Source organism: Argopecten irradians, chromosome 11 (assembly GCF_041381155.1).
Source record: "Argopecten irradians isolate NY chromosome 11, Ai_NY, whole genome shotgun sequence".
In the NCBI taxonomy this organism is placed as follows: Eukaryota; Metazoa; Mollusca; class Bivalvia; order Pectinida; family Pectinidae; genus Argopecten; species Argopecten irradians.
The window spans coordinates 8,931,855-8,951,504 of record NC_091144.1 but is presented as its reverse complement, the minus strand read 5'-3'; the positions used below and the strand labels follow the sequence as shown (position 1 = coordinate 8,951,504).

Genomic DNA, 19,650 nt, shown 5'->3' with positions numbered 1-19,650 from the left:
TAACAAGGTAAGATTGAAATAATTTCGAACATAAGGCTTTTTTCAAGTAACACTCAGGTGAGATTGAAAACAAAATGTCAAAACCGTTAAGAAAACTCATATATATGTATCGGCTAGAAAATTTGAACGCAACTCCCCTCCCATTGACTATATAAGGGCATGTGCTTTATCATGAGAACTTATTTTGTTGGTAGCATGTCGACTGCACTGACGCAAACCTGAACGGATATTACAAGACATTGTCAGAGGATGTTGATTATACGACAACGCATTGTATGTTCTTTCCAGACCCACACGTGACTTATCAAACAAAAATGATGTTCCGATAGACCTGCCACAGGTAATCAATGATATATTGAAGAGTTATGTACCCTTAATCGAACTCTCTAACGTGGAAATGAAAAACAACAAAGTGAAAGCATGGACGTTTTGCAGACAATTTTATCCGTAACTAATATTTTCTCGTTTACGAATCAAAATGAAGGTCCCTATTATCATTACTAGGGTTTCAACGGAATTACATAAAGAAAGAACCATCATTACCAGGTAAAATTGAAAAGGTAACGGGCCCAGCTTGGCGAATCTTCTGAGACAAATCGTGACATATTTGATGCTGACCAGCTCATGATCAACTGAGAAAATATCTCGGGAGAGAAATATACAAGCATTTGGATCGCACACTACCTTAGCGTTGATTACAGCACATTCTTTGAGCTATCATGAGTTGTAATTCATACACAAACTAGATTACACTAGATCTCATAATTAACCTGTAAACAGTGCATGAATTAAAAGGAGGCGGAACCCTGGCCTAGCTAGACCTACACGGCCATGGTTAACTTGATTATGTACTTTACCACATCGCTAAACACACCTACATGTACGTGCTAATACTGGTTACAATATATAAGATACAATATAGAGAAAATCAGCTGTCCATGTAACATTACTGTAGACAAATTTTATAGAACCGCTGCGTTAATAATTGTGCTCTAATTTCTTCACAGGTAAACAAGTATTTGTATATGTTGTCGGCACCAGACTGGGTCGTGTTGTAATCTGAACAAGTAGGTCATTCATGGCTGGTGTTGATTACTGCACTGTTCTGCCATCCTGGGAATTTGACAAAGACCCTGCATGCATTGTCTCCTACCAATTTGACAGCATTGACGGGTAAGTTGTTGTTATATTTTCAGCACCAACTGCATTGCAATATTTTCTATACGTTAAAGAAAGGCCAAAAAAAATGTCTGTTTAGGCAGAAACATATATACATAGAAATTGGCAACTTCGCCATTTTTACGATAGGCAGATGTACCTCTGTATTAGCTGCGATGACGTAGCTCTGAACGACGGACGGAAGATTTCTGACAGATGGTCGTCGTCAGAGCTACGATTCCGTCCCATTGACCGTAGTGTTGCAAAACATCCAGCGGTGAAAATGTTGCATTTCACGTGTGTCATGTGATTTTGTAATTAAATTCAACGATATCAAACATTTTAAACATAAAACGATTACTTATTTACCAACCTCCATGTCTAAATTATGTTTTAAAGCAGTTTTGACTGGCTCACATCTCCGACACGGCTCACTTGGCCGCCATGATGCTTTTCGTTAGAAAGTCTCGCGCTCCAAATATGGCAACTAGTACCATATATTGAATGACCTACAAATTTTCACTACGAAAGAAATATAATGTCACAAAGTTTTTAACATGAATTTTAAATATTCTTTTTCGCTAAATTATAAGTAATACTTACATTTGTTCAGTTCCACCATGTTTATTCTGAGTTTGTTGGCTTTTAAAACTTTTAAACATATTTTACCTGTTTAGCGTTTCATTTCGTCACGGTTTCCGGTAAATCAAACATGGCGGCGTATTTGAACAGAATTATACATGTGCTGTGTTTGCCTTGGATTTTACCACTAATAGTTGATGAAACATTATAATCGAAAGGTTTGTGAATTGCATATTGATCCTAGTCATCAGAACAATACAGTTACATAAGGATATTACCCGAAAAATATAATTTTATCAGTCTCAAAGTGCGCATGTGGATCACAGCGGGGCTTGCAACACTAGCGGCAACGGGGTGGAATTCATACCCTGCCGGGAACCGGAGTGGAGGCAGGGTATGATTATTCGTTCTACCTCTGTATGTCCCTAGGGGCTTTTAGATAAAATCTTGAATAGTTAAATACAGCAGAATAACTTTGATACGTTATAAAACTTAAGTAATTTTCAGATGGTTTTGGTACGATTTTGGAAAGAAAAAATAATATTTTAACTTATATATTAATAAAACAAAATGCATTTCCGGTTTTTAATGCCTGATGTTCGAAAAACCTTTCAAAAATCATATCAAATAACATCAATTGGGTAAGCTGATCACATCAAACCATGATATAATGTTTAAACTTTGTGTTGATGCAAAAATAACATGTTTAAAAGAATACACTTAAAAGTAGTTAGCCAAGGGAAAATACCTATAAACTGGAGGTCCCTCTGCCTGTCAACATAGACAAAGAAGGAGTTTCCAATCTCTATGTATATTTGTTTCTGGTTTAGGGTTGCATTGACAAAAAAAGTAGGGTCGGTAGGTCCGGAGAATTTTTTTTAGTGTCTTTCGCTCTATAGTAATTGCCAGAACTGGAGTCTGAGATTGAAATCCTGACTTTTATTATTTTTTTTCATTGAAAAGTGGGTAAAAAAATTAGGGTCGGGGTAAAAAATTAGGGTCAGTTGGGTAACCCTTAACAGACATATTTTTTTTTTGCCTAAATATATTTGGTTTGCAAACTTTTACGACAATCCACTACACAAATTCACACAGTTTGTAAACAAAAATACTTGCATACTCCGATGAAATTTAAAAAAAAGTGACATCAATGCAGCAGCGCTTTTAATAAATTTTCCAGGACTACTTGATAACATAAAATATATAATAAATATGCATGTATGTTTCTGGTTTTAGTAACCAAATACAAATTGACAGAACTGATACAGTTTGACAAAAGTGAATTTTACAGAGTTACTGGAGCCACTTTAACTTACAGTAAATATTAAAATAAAATTATAGAATTCTAAATATTAACTGGGAGTTGAGCGATATCTAATTGCAATGATCATGGAAAGAATTTGCTTAATCAACTTTTGATTATATGGAAGAAGCATTACTCCTAGACATGTATTTCTTTCTGATCAACTAATAATCCTATCATCTGTTTTTAGATTACATGTAATTAACTCTTTCTATTGTACATTTCAGGTCATTGGAAGCGATTGGGACAGACTATATCCCACCTAATAGTTTGATGGACAGTTGTCTGACATTAGAATGTCCCGGTAATGACCAGGTGACTGGAGACTCCCGCGAAGCCTGCACGTTATCTATCACTTGTAAACCACAATACCGAGTCAGTGTCCTCGGACTAGATATCGCCAGCCAATCACGATCACTTGAGGTCTACGATGCCTGTGAGGGGTATCTGTGCACATCACGCGGAAAACGTGTGCCTTGTATGGACGCAGAAGGAGGGGAAAACCAGAGTGATGTGTTCACATGTCGTGTTAGACTCAGAGAAACTGTGTTTGGTTTTACAGTCAAGGTACATAATGTATATATTTATTTTGATTAAATTTCTTGCACATTTCATAGAAAACTGTAACTCAAGATACTGCCTTGGCTATATTTCTTGAACATAAGTTACCAAATAAAATTAAGAATTATTATTTTATGTTAAATTATAACTCCATTGATTTGTGTTATAGTTTCCCAGCACCAGCAATATGAAGCAGTTCAATATCTACAACATGGTACTCATCCTCAATCCAGAGGCAGAGGATACTACGGAGGTCACTCCAACATTCAACATGGATAAAGTCAAGAGTTTCCTTGATCCAGACACACTGTCTCCTGGCGCGCAGCATCTCATGCAGTCAGTGGAACAATTCCAGCAGGTAAAACAATCTGGTGTATAAATATAACACTTTGCTCGGCCATACCATAGATATCGGTGTGTCTTGTAATCTGAACAACTCTGTAAAATGAGTGCCGAGGTACCCAAAAATGTTTTATCAGTTTTATCATCATGAACATAATACAACCTAAATTATTTTTTGCTTTGCTTTGCAAAAAATCAGGATTTTCAGTAACACATATTCTAGCTGGTATAAGATACCAAGAATATTCTGAGAATCAAATCCAAAAATAAATTTTTGAATATCTGCCCTTGTGGGAGGTACTGATCATTACATTATTTGTTTTATGCGTATCACATACTATTTTTCAGAGCAGTGATCATGAGTTGTGCCCAGATATATCACAATTCATACATACTTCCCAGGGAGATAATTCTGTAATATGCAATAACAGTACAGACGTAGATGTGACAGTATTATACAGTTAATTGTTGATTGGGGTTTAGGGCAACAGATGATTTGTTGGACCCGAAGACAAACTGTTGCCCGAGGCCAAAGGAATATAACTGTTTTGTTATACCCATTGACTCAAAACAATGCATTAGCTTCATGAATTGTATGTGTGACGTCACTTCGGTCCAACTGCACATTTTAACAGTCGATTTTATTTTAACAGTTCTTTGGACCTCTTGACGAAACAGTTCATTTATTGTCATTTTTGTCAATAGAGATTATATAGAAACGAGTGTATAGGGGTATAACAATCTCAATTATTATACCTTTGTGCTTCCTTTTTCACTATATATATAATGAGTAGAGAATAGAAATGCTATTAAAATCCAATTGTAATCCTGTCGTTTAAAACCGCTATTTACCAGGTAAATAGTCATTCGAAATATTTACCTGAAAATGAGCTATTCACCTGCATTCAAGTTTTCGCGGACTTTTGCTTAATCATGAATTTGATAGGATAACGCATTGGTAGTACTTCATTCGGAACCTCTCTGACTGTATCTCATTTTCAACGAAAAACACAAAGCGCTTAGGTGATCTAGATTTGACGCTGCAGACGACAACTTGTTTACAACATGGCCTCCAGATTCGACAACCTAGACGAGGAATCTCTCGAAAAATTGGTGACCGACAGGGACAACGCAAATACACGGCAAGTTGTTAAAACAGCAGTTAATATTTTAAAGGACTACGTAAGAGAAAAATCCCTGGGCACTATCGATGATATGGAATGTGGAACAAGTGAAAATATCACCAGGTTATTGCGTAGGTTTTATGCTGAGTTGAAAAAAGTTGATGGTTCTCACTATACCAAGAAATCGATGATTACCATCAGATACGGTTTACAGAAGCATTTTATGAAGAAACGAGATGAGGACATAATAAACGGCGAGCAATTTAAGAAAGCCAACGAAATGTTTAAGTCTGTCTTGGTGCGGTTAAAAAAAGGCAGGATTGGGCGATACAAAACACAAAATCCCAATAGATTCGAAGGACATGGAGAAGATGTATCAGAGTGACATTTTTTCTACCAATACTGCGGAGGGATTACAGAAAAGGACACTGTTCGAGTATCTTTATTATTTCTGTAATAGGGGCAGAGAAAACTTGAGAGACATTAAGAAAAGCGATTTTCAGATCAGTATTGATGCTGAAGGGAGAAGATATGTGACTGTCAACAGTCGTCAAACAAAAAATCATCGTGGCGACGACCTGAGAGATAAGGATAAAGAGGGACGAATGTATGATCAACCAGGTACTGTAACTTTTTTAAATAATGCATCCGCTTGATAAAGTTTGAAATTTGATAATTAAAGTATGAACTGTGGATGACTTTAATTATTCACTTGTAAAATGAAATTTGAATCAGCTCTGATAGGTTATACTGGTAATTTTGTATTTAATTATTTTCTCTTTTTCATATTTTCCAGGAAATCCAAATTGCCCAGTGATTACAGTTGAAAAATACTTGAGGAAATTGAATTTTCTCAATGAAAACTTTTGGCAACGACCAAGAAAAAGTGTTAGCATCGACATGGGTGTATGATAACTGCCCTGTAGGTAAAAATGCCTTAAATAATTTTATGGCAGAACTAAGTAAAGATGCAGGCCTCTCGGCAAAATACACAAAACAATGTATAAGGGCAACTTGTATCACAGCACTAGATCAAAAGGGTGTTGAAGCAAGACATATCATGAGCATAAGCGGACACAAATCCGAGAACTCTATTCGATCGTATAGCAAGAGGTTAAGCGAAAGCAAAAAACGTCAACTTTCGGACATATTAAATGAAAATGTGATCCCCTTAAAATCATCGAAACAGTGTCAAAATGTCAATCTCGAAAGTGAGGGTAGTGTTCGACCTATGGACAATAATGGCAGGCTAGGTGGTTCCGATTTGCTGCTTCCTGACTTTTTTGGTGATGAATTTGAAGGGATTATGGCAGATATAACAGCGTATGAACTTAATGCATCAAATGCATTTGATATTCCAACGAACAGACTGCAGACAAGTACAACAGCAACAGGTCAAACTCCGACACACTTCAATATAAATAACTGCACTGTGACAATTAATATTACAAAGTAGAATGACAAGTCACTCACTAACGTATTTGTGTTAAAAAGTTGTTTGTTATATTGATGTTTTTATCAATAAAATATTGTTATTGTTTGAGATATGCTTTAAAGTTGTTATAGCATTTTTCTTAACGGTATAATAAAACACTTATTGAATGAGTTTAGTCGGGAAAGAGTTTATGTCTCGGGGTCAATAAAAGTGCTATTTCCCTCATACCCATTCAATAACTGTATACTACTTTCAACACCTCTATACATATACTATCGTGGAATATGTACATTTTAATTACGTGAAGTTCACTCGATCGTAAAAAATTTCCCCTCGTGTAATGTTTTGTAAACTTTACGATAAAATTAGGATAGACTCTTTTTTAATATATAATTTACACGAATATCATTACATCACAAAAATAAACCACATGGTATAGTTTTCTGAAGGAAATTGCAAAATTAACCACCCTTGAAAATATTAACATTTACAGTAGGTACACGAGTTCCAAAATAGACATTGAATGGATCAATAGCTAGACAATCCATTAGGGTACACTATACTAATATAATTATAATACCCTGTTTATAAGTGAAGGGTATACTATACTTATATAATTGTAATACATGGAGTTAAACAATACCCTTTGTATAAATGAAGGGTACACTTTACCAATATAATTATAATACACGGAGTTAAACAATACCCTGTGTATAAATGAAGGGTACACTTTCCCAATATAATTATAATACATGAAGTTAAACAATACCCTGTGTATAAATGAAGGGTACACTTTACCAATATAATTATAATACATGGAGTTAAACAATACCCTGTGTTTAAATGAAGGGTACACTTTACCAATATAATTATAATACACGGAGTTAAACAATACCCTGTGTATAAATGAAGGTTACACTTTACCAATATAATTATAATACATGGAGTTAAACAATACCCTGTGTAGAAATGAAGGGTACACTTTACCAATATAATTATAAATGAAGGGTACACTTTACCAATATAATTATAATACATGGAGTTAAACAATACCCTGTGTATAAATGAAGGGTACACTTCACCAATATAATTATAATACATGGAGTTAAACAATACCCTGTGTATAAATGAAGGGTACACTTTACCAATATAATTATAATACATGGAGTTAAACAATACCCTGTGTTTAAATGAAGGGTACACTTTACCAATATAATTATAATACACGGAGTTAAACAATACCCTGTGTTTAAATGAAGGGTACACTTTACCAATATAATTATAATACATGGAGTTAAACAATACCCTGTGTATAAATGAAGGGTACACTTTACCAATATAATTATAATACATGGAGTTAAACAATACCCTGTGTATAAATGAAGGGTACACTTTACCAATATAATTATAATACATGGAGTTAAACAATACCCTGTGTTTAAATGAAGGGTACACTTTACCAATATAATTATAATACATGGAGTTAAACAATACCCTGTGTATAAATGAAGGTTACACTTTACCAATATAATTATAATACATGGAGTTAAACAATACCCTGTGTATAAATGAAGGGTACACTTTACCAATATAATTATAAATGAAGGGTACACTTTACCAATATAATTATAATACATGGAGTTAAACAATACCCTGTGTATAAATGAAGGGTACACTTTACCAATATAATTATAATACATGGAGTTAAACAATACCCTGTGTTTAAATGAAGGGTACACTTTACCAATATAATTATAATACACGGAGTTAAACAATACCCTGTGTTTAAATGAAGGGTACACTTTACCAATATAATTATAATACATGGAGTTAAACAATACCCTGTGTATAAATGAAGGGTACACTTTACCAATATAATTATAATACATGGAGTTAAACAATACCCTGTGTATAAATGAAGGGTACACTTTACCAATATAATTATAATACATGGAGTTAAACAATACCCTGTGTTTAAATGAAGGGTACACTTTACCAATATAATTATAATACATGGAGTTAAACAATACCCTGTGTATAAATGAAGGGTACACTTTACCAATATAATTATAATACATGGAGTTAAACAATACCCTGTGTAGAAATGAAGGGTACACATTACCAATATAATTATAATACATGGAGTTAAACAATGCCCTGTGTATAAATGAAGGGTACACTTTACCAATATAATTGTAATACATGGAGTTAAACAATACCCTGTGTATAAATGAAGGGTACACTTTACCAATATAATTGTAATACATGGAGGTAAACAATACCCTGTGTATAAATGAAGGGTACACTTTACCAATATAATTATAAATGAAGGGTACACTTTACCAATATAATTATAATACATGGAGTTAAACAATACCCTGTGTGTAAATGAAGGGTACACTTTACCAATATAATTATAATACATTACCCTGTGTATAAATGAAGGGTACACATTACCAATATAATTATAATACATGGAGTTAAACAATACCCTGTGTATAAATGAAGGGTACACTTTACCAATATAATTATAATACATGGAGTTAAACAATACCCTGTGTATAAATGAAGGGTACACTTTACCAATATAATTATAATACATGGAGTTAAACAATACCCTGTGTATAAATGAAGGGTACACTTTACCAATATAATTATAAATGAAGGGTACACTTTACCAATATAATTATAATACATGGATTTAAACAATACCCTGTGTATAAATAAAGGGTACACTTTACCAATATAATTATAATACATGGAGTTAAACAATACCCTGTGTATAAATGAAGGGTACACTTTACCAATATAATTATAATACACGGAGTTAAACAATACCCTGTGTATAAATGAAGGGTACACTTTACCAATATAATTATAATACATGGAGTTAAACAATACCCTGTGTATAAATGAAGGGTACACTTTACCAATATAATTATAATACATGGAGTTAAACAATACCCTGTGTATAAATGAAGGGTACACTTTACCAATATAATTATAATACATGGAGTTAAACAATACCCTGTGTATAAATGAAGGGTACACTTTCCCAATATAATTATAATACATTACCCTGTGTTTAAATGAAGGGTACACTTTACCAATATAATTATAATACATGGAGTTAAACAATACCCTGTGTATAAATGAAGGGTACACTTTACCAATATAATTATAATACATGGAGTTAAACAATACCCTGTGTATAAATGAAGGGTACACTTTACCAATATAATTATAATACATGGAGTTAAACAATACCCTGTGTTTAAATGAAGGGTACACTTTACCAATATAATTATAATACATGGAGTTAAACAATACCCTGTGTTTAAATGAAGGGTACATTTTACCAATATAATTATAATACATTACCCTGTGTATAAATGAAGGGTACACTTTACCAATATAATTATAATACATGGAGTTAAACAATACCCTTTGTATAAATGAAGGGTACACTTTACCAATATAATTATAATACATGGATTTAAACAATACCCTGTGTATAAATGAAGGGTACACTTTACCAATATAATTATGATACATGGAGTTAAACAATACCATGTGTATAAGTGAAGGGTACACTTTACCAATATAATTATAATACATGGAGTTAAACAATACTCTGTGTTTAAATGAAGGGTACACTTTACCAATATAATTATAATACATGGAGTTAAACAATACCCTGTGTATAAATGAAGGGTACACTTTACCAATATAATTATAATACATGGAGTTAAACAATACCCTGTGTATAAATGAAGGGTACACTTTACCAATATAATTATAATACATGGAGTTAAACAATACCCTGTGTTTAAATGAAGGGTACACTTTACCAATATAATTATAAATGAAGGGTACACTTTACCAATATAATTATAATACATGGAGTTAAACAATACCTGTGTTTAAATGAAGGGTACACTTTACCAATATAATCATAATACATGGAGTTAAACAATACCCTGTGTATAAATGAAGGGTACATGGTACCAAAGGCCACAACTAGGCCTAGACTATTCATTGTCCTTACTATTCCACAGTTTGAGGTGTTCTTTATTTATGGTCCATATCGAAGAGTTACCTCCCTACAGATGGTGATAAAATGCAAGATCTTGAGCATAAATTGATTATATATCATGTTATGTTTTATTTAGAACAAGAAGAGTACAGTATCAGGACTTCAGGGAATGCTTGGTTCATCCTCCTCTCGGTCTGCGGGCTCCTCTCGCCCAGGAATGATGGGGCTGATGGGTCTTATGTCAATGTTCTCTAGTGTGCCTTCACAGAGGTCCTCAAGTTCTAGGGGCACAGGAACTGGTACCACACAATCTACTGGGTCAGATCCACAATGTGCCGCATCCAATACCACACAAATATGCCAGAGAGACTCTATGGGAACTCATGAAGCTACTCACCAAACTGCCCTGAGGGATGGGCCTCAAAAGGTAACTGAACTGGAAGCAAACCTTCAGCAGACAGTTACCAGTCAAATGAGGGAAACTAATACAACAGCTCCTCAGGCCAACCCACTTGAGGCAATGACATCATCATTGCACTTACTAGGTCTAGGAAACTCCGGCTCATCCCATCAGGGCACCACTAGTGGTGTTCCAGAACAGGGCCAGATGTATCAGATGTTACAGAATATCTGTGGCAGTGTGTCACAGATGAGGACAACACCAGAGGATGTGGGCAGTGGAGGCACGAACACGGGGGCTTATCATGGACAGGGAGAAACAATTCAAAGGTAAGTCACAAATCGTGGTATCATCCTGTGTTAAAATGTCTTCTTTATAATCATAATGTGATACACTATATATTACGGTACCTCTTTTTTGTAGACCATTGCATTGTCGGTTTTCCTGATAAAAAACCCCAGAAAAGCCAGAAGAAAATAAAGATCTTTGGTGATTGAAAAAATTAAGTAGTTTGTTGAGTTTTAAGAATAGTCTTTTAAAAACAAATACAAAGTACTTTGATATTTACAAAATGCATTTGAAGCTGATGATCGATACATGTACCTCAAATTTATCTTTATAACTTAATTGATACTCTGTTTCATTAGATTATGGCTACAGATATTTGTTTTGGCTTAATTGTGTTTACGATAATGATACCATATCTTTGGTGTGTTTGACTGTCATTGTCTATGTAACAGTGGAATGTCTGGTGACACTGGTGAACAGGAGGGTCAGATGGCACAGGACAAAGCTTCAGGAGGACAGAAGTATACACCTGATTCCATCAGGACAGTTGTGAAAAGTTGTATCGAAGAGTTTGAACTGCGACTGCAGACTCACATAGACAACAGATTGTCTCTAATAGAACAGAAACTGGATGCTAAACTAGACAGAATAACACAAGTGTTGCAATCATTGACAAGGGCAAAGTCTAATGCAGACATATACAATCAGACCTCATCAACAAGTTGCCCATTACCTTCTCAGGACCTCACATACATACCTACAGGTAATCATAACATACCAACAGAGGATGCCATTTCCATGCCCACACACAATCACACCTTGCCCATAGAAGGCGCCACTTCCTTGCCCACACACGATCACACCTTGCCCATAGAAGGCGCCACTCCCATGCCCACACACAATTACACCTTGCCCACAGATGGCGCCACTTCCATACCCACACACAATCACTACTCCCCAAAAGAGGGCGCCACTTCCATGCCCACACACAATTACACCTCGCCCACAGAGGGCGCCACTTCCATACCCACACACAATCACTACTCCCCAAAAGAGGGTGCCACTTCCATGCCCACACACAATTACACCTCGCCCACAGAGGGCGCCACTTCCATACCCACACACAATCACTACTCCCCAAAAGAGGGTGCCACTTCCATGCCCACACACAATTACACCACGCCCACAGAGGGCGCCACTTCCATACCCACACACAATCACTACTCACCCACAGAGGGCACCACATTCAAGCCAACAGACAGTTACACCACCTCTACAGAGCGTGTAGCTAGCATGCCCTTACACAGTAACACCGATGCAGCAACACATGACGTTCCAGATGATAGAGCATTTGTGGACACTCAAGACATAAAAATTACGCTGAAAAACACTCGGAAAAATACACATGATAACGGTAATGAAGATAGAAATGGTGAAAGTATCACTCACATTCTAGAGGAAACTGGTCAGCAACATCACAATAAGGTTGTAATGGATGATGAAAGTGGGGAAAATTCCTGAAGCCAATATAGAATAGCAGATGGATTTGTGCAGACAGAAAAATAGAGCAATGAAGTTTGATTGTGTGAGGTAACCAATATTAACTTATTCTATAATGATACATTTGAATTGCGGGTGAACATTTAATTGTTATATATGGAACGTATTTATTTGTTTTTGAGTGAAAATTGTTTTACTTCAAGTGGTGACATTTGTTACAGTAATGATTTCCTGAGCATTGAATTGGTTATATAAAACATGCAGATTACTTTCTTATGCAACAGTATTAATAAACAAATATGTAATAAAGGATTTATACACTAATATTCTTGTGAATATTCTTTTGAAGAAGAAGGCGCATCTAAAACTTGTAAATGATAATGTACCACTCAGTTTGAAGTCTTACGAGTACAATGGGTTCATTCTGATTTCTATTAAGATCTTACACAGCCAATATTTCCTAACCTGAATTACAGGTCAAGTTCAGGTCAACTTCTGGTCAAATTGACCTGAAAGGAGCTGAAAAGTAAATTTCAGGTTAAGAATCTAACATGAAAATTGACCAGAATTTCATATGAATTTGACAAGAATCTCACCTGAAAATGACCTCAGCAAATTTTAATGTAAAATTCAGGTCAATTTCAGGTGAAATTTAGGTTAGTTATTTAACCTAAAATTGACTTAAATTCTGCTCCTTTCAGGTCAGAATTTTAACCAGAAATTCTGGTCAATTCCAGGTCAATTTCAGGTTAGGAAATATTGGATGTGTATACATGAGAGCCATATACATTCAGATGTCAGTGAAAACAGTTTATAATTTGATATACTAGTAAATGGTATTGTAGACTGAACTTCAGTAACACGCAGTTGTTGGTTGATCGGGCTTTTCTTCCAAGGTCATTTGACGTGTTTTTTGCAGCATACATGTACTTCAGTGGTAAAGCACTATAAAACGGCAAGAGTTCCTCATCCTATTGCAAAAAGACAGCACCAATATACCGCAGTGAGGTCAACTTCACAGTATTTAATGGATTGCTTTGTCACAGTATACGAGTTACCACAGGGTATCCTTGTCCTTGATACTATAACATACATATATACTGAAGCGAATGATTGTACAATATTTTGATTAGAGTTATTCCCCTTGATTTCCGGAAGTGTATAATGATTCTTTAATTAATTAATGACGACTAAATGGGTAGGGCTGGAGTATTGATGATAGTTTCTAGATTTACAATTACATGTAGGAAAGATATTTTAGCAAATGAAAAGTTGATTAAAGTTGAAATATATAAAAGTATTTAATTATTGAAATTCTGTAGACCAGGAATAATCTACTGATTCTAACTTAAGCAGTTTAGCTAGACTGTCACATGGGGTGGTGAATCTAAGCTCTGGCGAGATTCGGTCAGTGACCAAGCTGAATAAGTAGGGCCCAGCTGAGTTAGATGGGGTTCCACTGTTGATATCACTTCGTGATTAACGTTACGGGGCACTGCAATACAGGGCGACGTACTGACGAGTACAAGGTAATGTGGTGTCATTTGGATACCAGGGGTTAAGCACATAGGGCGACGTATTGCTTGATCATTGTGTGACACCCTGGTAAATGAGAATGTTTATTTATTATTTAATATGTTATTAATTTATTATGTTAATTGAATTTGTCAGTGTTTTGTATTTCTTTCCGTAAGTCCGCGTCTACTTTCGGTTTCGTCGCGTGTAACTTTGTATATAGAATAGTGGATAGTAGGCCCCGATTAGGCATACTGGACATACGATGTATATAGTATATATGTACATGTTACGGACATTGACCACTTGACCTCGACATGCGCGTTAACTCTTTCTTTCCTTTCCCGCCTTACTTCATTTCTTTTCTTCACTTCTATTTGGGATTCTTGATAGAGAGGACGATTATCTTTGTCGTTGCTATAACAGGTTTTTTTATGAACGTCCCTTGTGCCATACACGGGGTAAGTGAATAATGGTTTTACTTCATAAATATGTTTAGGCTAATATAAATTATTGGAATATCTAATTCAATCTTTCTAAATCAGTAAATTATCTATTTTTCATATATCAGTAACTTTTTATATATTTTCCTCGATCGATTATTGCCGATCGAGTATGATAATTTTGTATTATTTGGTCGTGGTATGTAGTGTATAAGTTGTTGTGTTGGATAATAATATCAAACATCCATTTAATTTTACTCGTAATCTGATATTTGTATTTGTTGTGGAGATGTGTGAAATTGTTCAATAATATTTGAATTCTCCGAATCTAAATGAGAGTTTTGTAAGTGTGAGTGTACTCACTTGGAGTGCGTTCGATTGTGTGTTAATTAGTGTTATTTGTATATTTTATAGGGACTGATTAGAACCAGAAATCCGACAATAAAAGATGCTAAAGATATCAATATCTTTCTGGTCGTATGTTGAAGCCGGCCCTCCAAGCGGAACCCACTGAAACCCCCAATTTTACAATGGCGCCCATGTAGGGTAGTGCAGAATCGGTCTGATGAGAAGCCTGAGCTTTCCTTTTTGGATGCTGATCAGAAGTCTAGTGTAGACAAGATGCTCTTTAACCCGAAGAGATGCCTCTCAACTTTTTCCGGGGATCCACCTGCCTCCAAGGGAGATGTGACATACGAGCAATGGAAGTATGAACTGAAATGCCTTATAGCCGAGGGGTCTCATTCTAAGGAAGCCATTGCTCAGGCAGTGAGGATGTCGCTCAAAGGTGAGCCGAAAGGAGTTGTCATGAGGCTAGGATCTTTGACAGATTTGAAGACTATCCTTGACAAGCTGGAGACGGTCTACGACCGCATGGAGTCAGATGAATCTCTACTTGGTGAATTCTACAGTGCCAAGCAGGCAGATGGTGAGACTGTAGCAGCTTGGGGATTTCGTTTAGAGGAAATTATTGGTCGAGTCGTAGAGAGGACGGCCATTGCGCCTAAGAAGGTGAATAGTATGCTGTGTGCGGTATTTTACGAGGGCCTGATACCTGTACTACGGGACATAGCTGGCCATAAGTTTGATACTATTAAGGATTTTGACCAGCTCAGACAGTCGATACGTCGCTTAGAAAATTCCAGGGGATTACTTCCTAGCAAGAAGACTACTACTTCTCAACCTCAGACTAAGATGTTGGCTACTGTCACACCAACTTCATCGGAGACTAACACAGAAGTTTCAGAGTTGAAAGCCATGATACAGCAGCTGACCTCCCGCTTTGATAAGATGGAAACTGAGAAGACATCTAAGAAGCCTGAGACTAAGCAACATCAGCAATCTGGAGGACATCATGCTTCTGCCCAAGCTCAATATCGGAATCGTAACAACACTGTTAGAGGACGGAATGGATGGAAGAATAATCCACATAATGGACAGCATCGACGTGGTAATTATCAGGAAAGACCACCATATTCCTCTTATTATTGTGATGAACCAGGATTTCAGCCTGTTGGTGGACCACAGTCTCATCAGGGGGGAGGTGGACATAGTAGTCAGGATGGCATGGTGAACGCCGGACCGCAATGTTTTCGCTGTGGACAGTACGGGCATTTGCGTGTTGGATGTCGCGTCATTATGGATCATAGTCAGCGTCATTTAAACTAGAGGAGACCTACGGTGAGGGCGTGTCCGTGGGTTGCTACAAACGCCAAGTAGGAGAAAATTTGACTGCTATGGATAGGTTGAATGGGGATTGCAACATAGTAGATATAGTCTTGGAAGGGTTACCTACTAAGGCTTTGCTGGACACTGGAGCTACTGTCTCTAGTATCAGCGAGAAATTTTATCGTACTCATCTCAGCGAGCTTCCTCTATACCCACTTAAGGATGGAGCATTAAGGATACAGGTGGCTGGAGGCAACTTACTACCCTACCTGGGATATATAGAAGTTACAATTGGAATCGACAAGCATCACGTGGATGACAAGACTAAGTGTCTTCTTCTTGTTGTGCCAGATACAGAGTTTAACGACATGGTTCCTGTATTGCTTGGTACTAATGTCTTGTCATATTTGATGCAGCAGTGCAAGGAATGGTTTGGTATAAGATTCCTACAGGAAGCCCCTCTTACGACGCCATGGTACTTGTCGTTTCGATGCATATCAGTCAGGGAGAAGCAGTTAGCGCAGAGTAACAACCGTCTAGCTTTGGTTAGGAGTGCGGAGAATCGAAACATCATCATTCCTCCCAATGGACGAGTTGATCTGGCTTGTAAGTTGGACAGAGAAGTACCATATCCAGAGGTCTGTGCCCTGCTACAACCAACCAAGGGTTCTGTTATGCCCGAGGACTTGGATGTGTCACCGACGGTCTTCACTTATAAATACCGGCGGAATGGAACTTTATTTGTTAATATTGCGAATATTACTACTCGGATAGTTGTAGTGAGTCCTCGTTCCGTGGTTTGTGAACTGCAACCGGTAACTATTCAACAACAGCTGGTGGGCAGCGATACCAAGAGGATTAGCCCGAGCGTGTTGGACCAAGTTACATTTTCACCCTTGCTTGACGACATTCTTCTGATGAGAGGGAAAGAATGCATAGCCCGATTCGAGGATATATTCTCAACCGGAGATCTGGATCTTGGTCATACGACAGCCTTTAAGCATAGAATTGAGCTGGAAGATGAGAGACCATTTAAGCAGAGACATAGACGAATACCACCTGGCATGATACAAGAGGTCCGTGATCATCTTCAACAACTGCTGGCATGTGGAGTTATCAAGAAATCTCATTCCCCATGGGCGTCCGGAGTAGTTCTTGTCAGGAAGCGAGATGGCAAATTACGCATGTGTATTGACTATCGCCAGTTGAACAACAGGACTATTAAAGATGCCTATGCCCTACCTAGGATTGAGGAGATCTTGGACTCCCTGTCAGGCTCACGATACTTTTCTGTGCTGGATATGAAAAGTGGCTACCACCAAGTTGAGATAGCTGAGGAACACAAGGAGCGGACCGCATTTACTGTTGGACCCCTTGGTTTCTTCGAGTTTAACAGAATGCCATTTGGATTAGCCAATGCGCCTGCTACCTATCAACGCTTGATGGAGCAATGTTTAGATGAGCTCCACATGGTGGATTGCTTTATATATCTAGACGACCTTATTATATTCAGCAAGACATTCGAAGAACATCTTGAGAAGCTTGATAGAGTGCTTACCCGAATACGAGAATGCGGAATAAAGTTGTCACCAAAGAAATGCGCATTTTTCCAGCAGAAGGTTAAGTACCTTGGATTTATCGTGTCTGCCGAAGGGATAGAAGCTGATCCCGAGAAGATAGAGAAGATCAAAGATTGGGGAACGCCGACCTCCTCTGAAGATGTTCGTCGTTTTCTAGGATTCGCCGGTTACTACCGGAAATTTATAAAGAATTTTTCTCGGATTGCTCGTCCTTTGACAGAGGTTATGCCTGTTCCAGAAAAGAAGAAATGTATTAAGAAGCCGTCTCAACCCGGACGATGGAAGTGGGGAGCGGAGCAGCAGGAGGCCTTCGACTGCCTTAAGACAGCCTTGTCGACACCCCCTGTTCTCGCCTATCCAGATTACACCAGGCCATTCGAGCTGCATACAGATGCAAGCCATAGAGGGTTGGGTGCGGTGCTTTCCCAAGAACAGGATGGAAAATCACGGGTCATTGCGTACGCCAGCAGGGGGATAACAAAATCTGAGAGGAACTACCCCGCCCATAAATTGGAGTTCCTGGCATTGAAGTGGGCTGTCACAGAGAAGTTTCGGGACTACTTGTACAGCCACGAATTCCAAGTACAGACAGATAATAACCCGCTGACTTACGTTCTGACCAGTGCTAAGCTGGATGCTACCGGACACCGTTGGTTAGCTGCGTTATCGGCTTTCAACTTCACCATAAAATACTTACCCGGGAAGACAAACGTAGTGGCCGATATACTCTCACGGTTACCCACAAAGGAGGTAATGGAAAAGGAGTCCGTAGCAGCGGTTTGTAATTTGAATGAACAACCCATTGTTAATTCCATCTGTCTAGCCGCCAATGGAACCACCGACTTAGACAACTGCGACAGCATAGACGACCTGAAGTATCAGGACATTAGGGCTGCACAGCGGAGGGATGCCGTTATATCTCTGTGTATCGAAAATGTGCTTGACGGACATAGACCAACAAGGAAGGAGGTACCGGAGGATGCATGGAATCCCAACCTTTATAAACAGTTCGATTCGTTGAAGGTGGTACGTGGCATACTCTACAGGGAGGTTCGGAGTGATGGAAGCCAACAGAGGCTACTAGTGATCCCACAAGAACTGGTTCCATTTGTCCTCAGAAGTTTGCACAGTGATATGGGACATCTTGGAGTTGCGAAGACGTTGTCGTTATGCCGCGGGAGGTTTTACTGGCCCTCCATGGCAGTGGATATTGAGAGATGGATTGCTGCATGCCCTCGGTGTTTGAGGAGGAAATCAGCTACCAATGAACGAGCACCTCTTGTGTCTATTTCTACGACTCAGCCGCTCGAGTTGGTATGTATGGATTTTTTGACGCTTGAGCCATCGAAGGGTAACTTCCAGCACATCCTGGTGATAACTGATCACTTTACTCGATACGCCGTTGCGATACCAACCAGGAACCAGACGGCCAAAACGACAGCAGAAGCATTCTTTAACCACTTCATTATCCATTATGGGATGCCTCAAAGAATTCATTCTGATCAGGGTACAAATTTCCAAAGTAATCTGATGAGGGAACTGTGTCAGCTCTGTGGAATAGGAAAATCTAAGACAACGCCCTATCACCCCATGGGAAACGGCCAGTGTGAGCGTTTCAACAGGACGTTACTTAGCATGCTTGGCACTCTGGAGCCGGATAAGAAGCGTGACTGGAAATCTTATGTTGGACCATTAGTGCATGCCTACAACGCCAC

At 37.7% G+C, this 19,650-nt stretch overlaps 1 protein-coding gene across 2 annotated transcripts; it reads left to right on the top strand.

The window, feature by feature from the left end:
• The first annotated feature begins 397 nt into the window (after positions 1 to 397).
• LOC138334697 (uncharacterized) lies at positions 398 to 13,053 on the top strand. Of its 2 annotated transcripts, none has more exons than XM_069283372.1 (6): positions 398 to 546; positions 1,008 to 1,173; positions 3,271 to 3,610; positions 3,774 to 3,962; positions 10,678 to 11,270; positions 11,682 to 13,053. In XM_069283372.1, exons 2-6 carry the CDS (start codon positions 1,079 to 1,081, stop codon positions 12,748 to 12,750), a joined length of 2,286 nt encoding a protein of 761 aa, XP_069139473.1. In that variant the 5' UTR covers positions 398 to 546; positions 1,008 to 1,078; the 3' UTR covers positions 12,751 to 13,053. The 2 variants fall into 2 exon arrangements, with proteins under 2 accessions (XP_069139473.1, XP_069139474.1); XM_069283373.1 differs by having other exon boundaries at positions 398 to 560.
• Positions 13,054 to 19,650: the final 6,597 nt, after the last annotated feature.